At 28.6% G+C, this 9,534-nt stretch overlaps 1 protein-coding gene across 1 annotated transcript; it reads left to right on the top strand.

Annotated features, from left to right (window-relative positions):
* The first annotated feature begins 630 nt into the window (after positions 1–630).
* Positions 631–9,340, top strand: LOC107454500 (uncharacterized). The gene is made up of 5 exons (XM_016071714.3): positions 631–711; positions 4,813–4,856; positions 5,848–5,885; positions 7,573–8,043; positions 9,055–9,340. The coding sequence occupies exons 2-4, from the start codon at positions 4,835–4,837 to the stop codon at positions 8,008–8,010; spliced, it is 498 nt and encodes a 165-aa protein (XP_015927200.1). The 5' UTR covers positions 631–711; positions 4,813–4,834; the 3' UTR covers positions 8,011–8,043; positions 9,055–9,340.
* Positions 9,341–9,534: the final 194 nt, after the last annotated feature.

The following is a 9,534-nucleotide window of genomic DNA, read 5'->3' as shown; positions in this document are numbered from 1 at the left end:
AATGCGAAACACGCATACGAAATTTTAAATTTTATAAATTCCAGAATAAAGTTTAAGAAAACGACTAGAGTATTCTTTGAAGTTTAAATTTTTCAAATTAATTTTATAATTTTACTCTGTAGCAAGGAAAATTTTGCAATGAAATAAAACGTGACAGTAATAATCTCATGTCTTGACTCTAATTCCGTAAAGTAGAACAATTAAACAAAACTCAAAACACCTACAAATTGCAAAGCTGTCAATGAAAGTGAAAGATAAAATGGAAATTCCATTTTCAAAAGAAATCTATGCTGGTTTCATAAAACTGACCACAAGCATAAGGGTCAATTCAGTGTGAGAAAGAAAAAAAGAACAAGTTGAAGTTATTTTCCCATTTTTCATAAAACAAAAAGCCTAAAAAGATTTGGAGATTACGATCTTCTGTCGATAGCCTTGAATCAGGAAGACTCATCATACTTTCTAAATTCCATAGTCTTCATGAAAAAGAAAAAAGATGTTTTATTTTCTTTTTACAAATATCCCGCTTCGTGCAGACAAGGAAGACCGTCTGACACAGATGTTAGTGGGCGCACCGAATCCGTGTTTTTATTGGTCGAGTAACCCGTTTCGTCAGGTGACCCCCGGAATAAATTCTAGTATAAAATGATGGACAATAATGAATGCCTCATCTCAGCATCTTCATCTCTCTTGCTCCTCAGCTTCTTCAGACAGGTAAGAGGATTCACATGCTTCCATAACTCCTTGGATAGTTAGAAACTTGCTTAGATCTCGATTTCGGTTTAAAAACGGTATTAGAATGAGCGTAATATGAAGTTGCCGAATTTGCTGTCTTTTTGCATTCAATGGATACTTTATCAAAGAGAAGAATGTTAAGGTTCACGAATGAAGGCTCTATCATATTTTTGTAATTGTTGTGAGTTAGTAACAGTTCTTCATGGCTGTTAGGTTATGTTTCGTCTATCTATATCCAGCGTTCTCTAATCTAATCATTAAAATAGCGCAAGATATCAATATGAAAAGTTGATAGTTTTGCGAAAATCAAAAGCGCTTGTAAATGAATATTTTAATATTTAAAAAGTTACTCCATCGTTGCATTTTTTGGACTAAATATTCAAAATTTATGGAAAAATATTCAAAAATTAAGAATTATTCTTTGATGTTCATATTTTTTTTATCTAAGCGGAAAAATCTCACCTAATTAACTGCTTTTTTTAATTAAAGATAATAAGATTTTAATTGTATTGTTGTAAACTTCAGACAATTTTTTCAAACAGCAATTAAAACTTTGTTTTCAGTTTAAAGAATTCAAATTGAAAATTTTTTTTTGCTTGGCAAAAATGCTTTGAGTATCAGCCTTAATAATGGTTATGACTTCCTGAAAGGTAGGTCGTTTTGTAATTTAGGATTCTCCGTGATCTTTGTTAGATGCGATTAAAACTACGTCTTTTGTAACTTTCACGATTTCCTTTTTAACTTTTTGATATTTGAAAAATAGCAGTAACATTAAGTATGAGGAACCATCAATGATTTTAGAAATATTGATTCAACGTTAAAATTTATCATCGGTACCTAGAATCACAATAAAGTGTAAATTTGTTTCACATTTAGCAAGGTATAAAATTAAACCATGTTTTGATTTAAGTTAAACCATAGTATCGTATAAACAGTTTAAAGAAGTCGAATAATATGACTCCACTTTGTAGCATATTAAAGTTGTAGCGTATTCGGACTATATTACGGTTTAAAATGTTTCGAACTTAATATCAGGGATGCATAAGACGGAATATATTTTTGAGATGCACGCCACAACGCAGTAAAATTAAGATTTAAAAAAAAAAATACCTGCATTTTATTGATAAAACCCTTTACATTTTTACCGCATATTATCATTAAAACGGTGTTTAATTTAAGGCTCACAGTATTATGTGTTTTTAAATTTAATAATATTTTGAAAGACTTAAATTCTTATAAGTGTGTAGTGATTATGTTAACGAGCAGTTTGTAACTATATAGTAAAAGGTAATCCATGCTATTTTAATGTATATTATTCTGTCCCTAGTATAATCAGTAATGTTTCGAATCACTCTAGTTTCTTATTTTGAGTTAATACTCTTTGGAAAATTTATTTAGACCACTACTTGATGAAATTACTTATTTCATAAATTTATTTAATAAATATTTATATCAGGAAATGGGAAGCAATATTTTGAAAATTTAAAGTTTTGTATTATGTTGTTTAAGGAAAAAATTAATCGATTGCTAAAACTGTCAGAGAATTGTGAAAATAGTTTAAATTAATTTTGTGCAAACTATTTTCAAAAAATTATTGAAATAAAATGTTTTCACACAATGTTTTGTTCATTTTCTAACGATTTAGTTTTGTTTATAAAAGTCGTTATGATTACAGTCATCATTTTACTACATTTTTTTCACGCTTTTCTCGCGAATAGGATAGTAGTAATCTTCAAATCTTAACTCCATATACCAATATTTGTTAAAATACTTAGAAGTATTATTGTCATTATCACCTTTATTCATTCGTACTTTATACCTGGGTGGCATATTTAACACATCATTTTTAATGTTTCCGGAAATATATTTTTAATATTCAAAGGGTTCTTAAGTTTGGCTTAAGACTTTAAACTAAAAATGACTACCTTTAGCCAACTTCAAATTAACGTTTATTTATTTTGCTTAAAATGAACTTTTAATTCAACTTTTTAAAAAAAATCATAATTCTGCACCATAGCCATCTTATACAGCCAGGTCAAAATTTTCGTAATCAGATGATGCGCATTCAACCTTATTGAATCCGTATGATCCAATTTTTTTCTTTGATAAATACCACACTTTCAGTAATTTTTCCTCCCTCTCCATGTGCATGAAAAAATTGCCTTTTCATTTTTATATACTCCGCAAAATGAGACACGTAACATCTTTTTGTATTACGTAAATGTTTTTAACTTTCAAAATATGTTTATTTATAAAATTATATGATTTTTCTTTATAAATGACAAGGAAGCAGTTTTTAAAGCTTCTCACTTTAGCTATATACTTATTCCCTGTACGATTCTCTTTTTTTACTTCATTCTAATTGATTAGACAGCTCTTATTCTTCCTTTTAAGATTTGTTCACTATAAAATCATTCACGGAGTAAAATATTCTAGTCAAATTATCCTACTATATAGTAATGAAATTCCAGATAAAATTACAGTAAAAAGTACCGGCACTCAGGTTGCCGGTACTTTTTACCGCAAAATCCATTTTTACCGGAACACGTTACAGAACAAAAAATCTGGTGTACCGTAATTTTTCCAGTAATAATTATCGCAAAATTACTGAATTACTCTAATTAAATATATATTATTGTAAAAATGATGGTATAATATTTTACGGTAAAAATGGATTTTATGGTAAAAATTTCTTACTGCATTGTTAGAAACGTACTAAGCTGCTATTATAGGAATCAAAATGAATCTTTTATCTTGGAAAGTACTTTTTAAACTATAAGTATAGTTACAAAGATATGATACTTACAAAGATATGATGCTTACAAAGATACGATGCGGAAAAAAAATGTTGGATAGTGATACTAGTCTAGCCAGATTTTAGATTGCCTTTATTAAAATGTCTTCTTTACTAAGTATTTGTAAATGATTAATGGTCTTTACTAAGTGTTTGTTAGGGTTATCATGTATTGTTTAATAACAAATTTAGTTGCCATTTCAGAAAAATCTTAAACATAATAACAGAAGTTTTATTATATTAACAATAAAATTTACAAGTTATTGCAAATTAATTATAAAATTACAAAGAGTAGAGAAAGAAATCTTTGTAAAATAAATAAATTGATAAGTTCGTTGCTGATTTTTAATTCTTGTAATATGTTCAAAAGAGCACCATTAAGTTCTGATATCAAGGTTTGAATGCGGATAAAAATACTAATTAATGTTAAGAATGTTCAGTATGTTATGAACGTTCAGTTAGCAAAAAAAGATAAGGGCAACGCAGACATCTAAGATTGAACAAATTACAGTAATTAGCATTTGAAAGGAATTTTTTTGTCCAGTATTTATAATCAAATGTATCAAATACTATTATATGTTAAATGTATGACGCACACTGTAAAAGATTCCTGAAGTATTATGTCAAAAGGTGCCGGCACTCAGAGTGCCAGTATTTTTACCGTAAAATCCATTTTTATCAAAAACTTTATACCGTAATTATTACAATAATATTTACTAAATTACAGGTTTTCAGTAAAGATTACTATAAATACCGTAATTATAACAATAATATTTACTAAATTACAGGGATTCAGTAAAGATTATACTGTAAATATTATTGTAATAATTACGATTTATCAGATTTCCTTGTTAATTAAAATTTTACTAGAAAAATAGATTTTACTGTAAAAAAAACTTTGTTTACTGTGCAGCAATACTTTTCTTAGATTTGAAACGTTTTTGTAATGTACTTTAATGTTTAGAAAAACGTAAACAAAATTTTGAAAAAGCATGTATTTATGGGTATCATACGAATTGATAAATAGATAATAGCGAGTATACGATTTTAAGAAATTTTTATTTGCACAATTCGAATGTTTAATTTTTTATGCCACCTAAAAACATGGTGTAGTTGTGAATTTAAACATACGATTGCTAAAATAATATATATTTCAGCATAAATACTTACCTAGTTAAGTACATAGTTTATTTAATTGCACTAATATTTGTAAATATGAATAAATTATACAGTGATGATTCGATGATTTTATTATCTGTAGCATTAAATTTTCATTTTTATTTCAGGAAATAATTTTCTAATCACAAAATGAAGGCATCAATTGCTTTGGGTAACTATTTTATTCTTAAAAATTAAGTCAATATACATGAATTACCTTAAATGTACTAGATGTGTAATAAAAATTTAATTTTTTTATATTTTGGTGCAGTATAATGCAGTGTTAATTGTTTGCTCTGCTCATTTATATTGAATGTGCACATTTAGCAAAAATTCAAATGATAATATAACGGAATATTTTGGTCAACTTTAACTATTTCGAAGTGATTATAAATTTTTATTATTTAATATTTCATTGAAATATCATTGAACTGTAATAAATGCATTTAATATTTAATTTAGAAACAAGATGATGTGTAAAATTTACTTCTTTTTTTATTATTGTGTTATCAGCTATTTAGGTAATGAGATCAGCTATTTATGTAATATTTATTATATATATTATTTATTAATTTTATAAATAATATTTAATTGCGTAATATTTATAATTTATTAAATAAATAAAAAATTTGATAAAATAAATTTCGGTCACATTTTAATTATAAACTGCGTCTGACAGAATCCATTAAGAAGTAGTCAGAAAATTTCAAACATATAGATAATAACAAGTCAGTATTGTTAACTATTTATTTAATATTAATAAGTACAGAAATTTATCGACATGTATATTAAAACTAATTGAAACAAATCATAAAACTCAGATTTTATCACATTCTTTGTGAATATATTTGTAAAATTTCATTTCTTTTTTTTTTTCAACTTAATTTTTATAGAATTAAAAATTTTAGAATATAAAATTTACAAAACTTTGGAAACGTTTACATTTCGGTATTTAATTTCATTGTCAAATGTTTATATTAAAATGCTGCTTTTTTTTCCTTTCCTTTTCGCCGCAGTGTGTTAAGCATTGACATTTTTTTTTTCATTATCTACTTTTGAAACAATATATAATTCATGATTTTCTTTTTCTTTCACAAAATTTAATGTTTAATCTAAGGTTGATTTCTTAACTTTTTTACTGAGACTTTTCCTCTTATTTTTAGTTTTAGTGCTCGTCTCTGTCGTTCTTGCTGCCTCAAGAGTAAGCATAAATTTTTTTATTTATTTTATTTGTTAAATTTCCGAATAACTAGAAGCCTGTTTCAGAAAAATTTGGGTCCTTCATTATATATTTAAGAAAAGGCCGCTCACAAAATATTTTATCCAAAAAATTGAAAAATTTATAACAATTTTCGTTTTAAAAACAGATTTCTCACAAAATTCTTTTTTCAGAGAATGTTAGATTTACAACACAACCACAGTGTAGATTTTTCTCAACTGTATAAGAACAGAACCTTATTTTCATATAGTCACTAATTGGCATATATACAAAGAACAAAACAGATTCAACTAAAAAATAATAATATTAAATTTCACGGCAATAAAAGTCATTGATTAATAAAATGGCAACTCGAAACATAAAGAAATTTCTGCTTAAAAAAAACTTTTATTTTAAGTAAAGTAATCTCAAGATCTGAACAGTGTTTAAGGCACTGAACTGTCTTTGTGTAGAACTGGAAATCTCCGTTGGTGACTTAAAACTTACCCAATTTACCTCACGGAGGAAGAAAAAAAATCTGGTAAAATTACGGTTCTGTATGGTAATGACATTTCTAGTTTAAATAAAACATAACTCTTTTTAATAAAACCAAAATGTAAGATACTTAAGCTGTTCATTTAATAATTTTTTCCGTTCATATGGTAACGGTTCACCGAAAATTCTGGTTTCAAAAATTATAGTTCTCATTAGCACACATTCGGTATAAATTACAGAACTGAAAAATAAATTTAACCGAATAAGTGGTTCTTATGCTCAGGGGATAGAGCGTTTGCCTCCGTATGAGGTGACCCAGCATTGGCTGGTTGATACGAATTCTGCTTCCAGCTCACCGACTACAGTGCTGACATATAGTAGACGGTTGAGGTTTCGCGAATCCCTCGAACCCCCTTGTATCGGGCTAATCGTGGGAGGTTTTCGCGGTTTTCCACTCCTTTTAACGCAAATGCGTATTAGTTCCATTAAATAGTCCTCCATGAAGTAGTAGTCAGAGTCCCAATGTTTGAGCCAGGAGTTCCTTTGTCTTCTGGGTTGAGTTCAAAATTGAAAGGCAACGGAGTTGAACATTGATAGTCGTAAATTCAGAATTGGGTAGATTGTTTATCGCCGGTTAGAAAATAAAACATAAAACTATATAAAGGAACTTATTTCTGTTTTAGTTCCAAAGCCTTTAGCGACTTGTTAGGAGATTCGTTCTTCAAAATACGAAGCATTTTGTTTTTAGCTTGTTACGAGATTCATTCTTCAAAATACGAAGTACTTTGTTTTTAACTTGTTGGGAGATTCATGCTTCAGAATACGAACTATTTTACGTGCAAAAAAATTTTAACTGAACACATTTTAAGTTATTTTTATGGAAAATTTTGTATTGCTTCTTGATTAACTAACGGGTGTGAAATATTGTCATGTGAATTCATTTGTAAAATAAGTTCATTCATTTCCTGTTGGTTAACGGCTATTATAATTGTTGGTTAACAGGCTATATCTGTTATCAAGTATCAGTTTATATTTATAGAAACAATAAACTCAGAATTGGGTCGACTGTTTATCTCTGATTATAAGATAATATAATGAATAAATAAATAAATTTTAATTATTTCGCATTGATGTTCTCTCTTACGTTGTAACTTAATCCCCGAAACAAGCTTATTCTAACCTTATTTATTTTTAGTCAAAACGTGCAGCATATGATCTTCCCGACGGAGCAGAGTTGCTGATTGGATCAGTAAGGACATCATTTCTCTGCAGCACTGATGGTTATTACGCAGATGTTGACAACAACTGCCAAATCTTCCACGTTTGTCATACCACCGTTGACCCAGATGGCCAAGCTCAAATGCAACAATGGTCTTTCTTGTGTGGAAACCAAACTGTTTTCGACCAATTCTCTTTCAGTTGCACATTTCCTGAAGACGCTGTACCTTGTGGCAGTTCTGGCGATTTCTTCTATTTGAACGCCAATCTTGGTGCTGGTCCTAACGTTTTCTTTCACAATGAACAAGATGTTGCAAGAGCATCTGCTGTCACTCCAGGTCGAGCTGCACAAGCAATTTACAGACCACAGATCTCTCAGCCACGACCTCAACCACCAAGGCCATTTAGAGGTTAAATAACTGGATGCGGACTCACGATTCTGATACTGGTAAGTAATAAGGCTTATTCCTAATCACTTAATTATACGCGATAATTTACAAAAAAAATAAGGTACTATTGACAAGTTTTACAAAAAAAAGTATAATTTACAAAAGTATTATTTACTATTGTTACAGATTTTTTACTGGTTCATAAAAAATAAAAATAAAAACTTCTCAGTACCTATAAACAATTTTTCTAAATCATTTTGTTACCCAAAAAAATTAATGATACACCTTATATTCTTAAAATAATTTATAATAGTTTAAAGAATGAAACATAACACAAAAAATAATGCAATGCATATTGGGCATCGTTCAGAAGTTTTCAATATTAAACAATTAATAATAAAATAAGAAAGATTTAGACACTTTTTTTAAATGAAAAAAATATATATATTATTATGAAATAATATCTATTATACATAAATTTCAAAACTATGTGTTGCATATTTCACACGGCAAGGCGACATAGAAAAACTGCAACTTTTGATTTACTACAACAAACTAAACAAATGTCTAGGAAATTTCCAGCATTACTTTTTAGTTTTTCTATTTAAATTTCTCCGCTTATATAAAGGTTGCCGAAATGAAAAGTTAATGTGTGTGATATAGCGTCAAAAATACAACAACGACAGCAGCGCTGCCATTCAGGATTACAAAGGAACTAAAATTAAAGAATCTTAAAGTTCAAGTAAAAGAAAAAGGCTGCGTATAACTGATTAAAAAGTTCTCGGGATAGCACGTAAAGCGAATGTAAAGTCATGCTAAATATGGATGTGTCCAGAACTGAGCTAGCTGTAGTACAGTTTTTAAGGTTAGAATATGATTGCACTGTTCTTATGATTGCACTGTACTCGCCCTACTTTTCTTTATAACCCTGAATGCAAAATATTGTATTTAAACCGCTACCAAATGTCTCCACTCTTCATTAGGACAACCCTTACGTTTCATATTCCAATCTTGCATTGTTTAAGGTTTGATTATTGGTTGGTATCTTAAATCTAACATCTTTTCTGCAGGCTCTTATAAATCTTTATATTGAGAACAACTCATTCCACAAAGGCATTGACTCACCATAACGGCTGTAAAGAAAAGTGATTTTCCGGCCGGCTTATGCGTGACCCAAGTGGTGGTGGATTTGCTTTTGTACTGATTGGTGATAACTGAAGCTAGTTGTCCCCGCTCTACTGGAGTGGATGGTTCATTGTTGATGTTTGTACATATTTTAGCTTGTAAAATATGCATTTTGTTTTATTATTACTTGTTATAGCAAATCATTTTAATAAATTTTGCATTTGAAAGATACATTTAAGGCTTGGTTCATTAAAATTTTGCATTGTAAAAGCTTAGATCATTAAAAATTTGCATTGGAAAGATAGATCAAACTTAGATCATTACTTAACTTAGATCATTAAAATTTCGCACCTAGAAGAATAAATTGAAGGCTTAGATCATTAAAATTTTACACTGGAAAGATTAAATTTACATCATTAAAAGAA

The sequence above is a fragment of the Parasteatoda tepidariorum genome, chromosome 4, assembly GCF_043381705.1.
Source record: "Parasteatoda tepidariorum isolate YZ-2023 chromosome 4, CAS_Ptep_4.0, whole genome shotgun sequence".
NCBI classification, from domain to species: Eukaryota; Metazoa; Arthropoda; class Arachnida; order Araneae; family Theridiidae; genus Parasteatoda; species Parasteatoda tepidariorum.
Note: the sequence above shows the minus strand (reverse complement) of the source record. Positions and strands in the feature narration are given on the sequence as shown.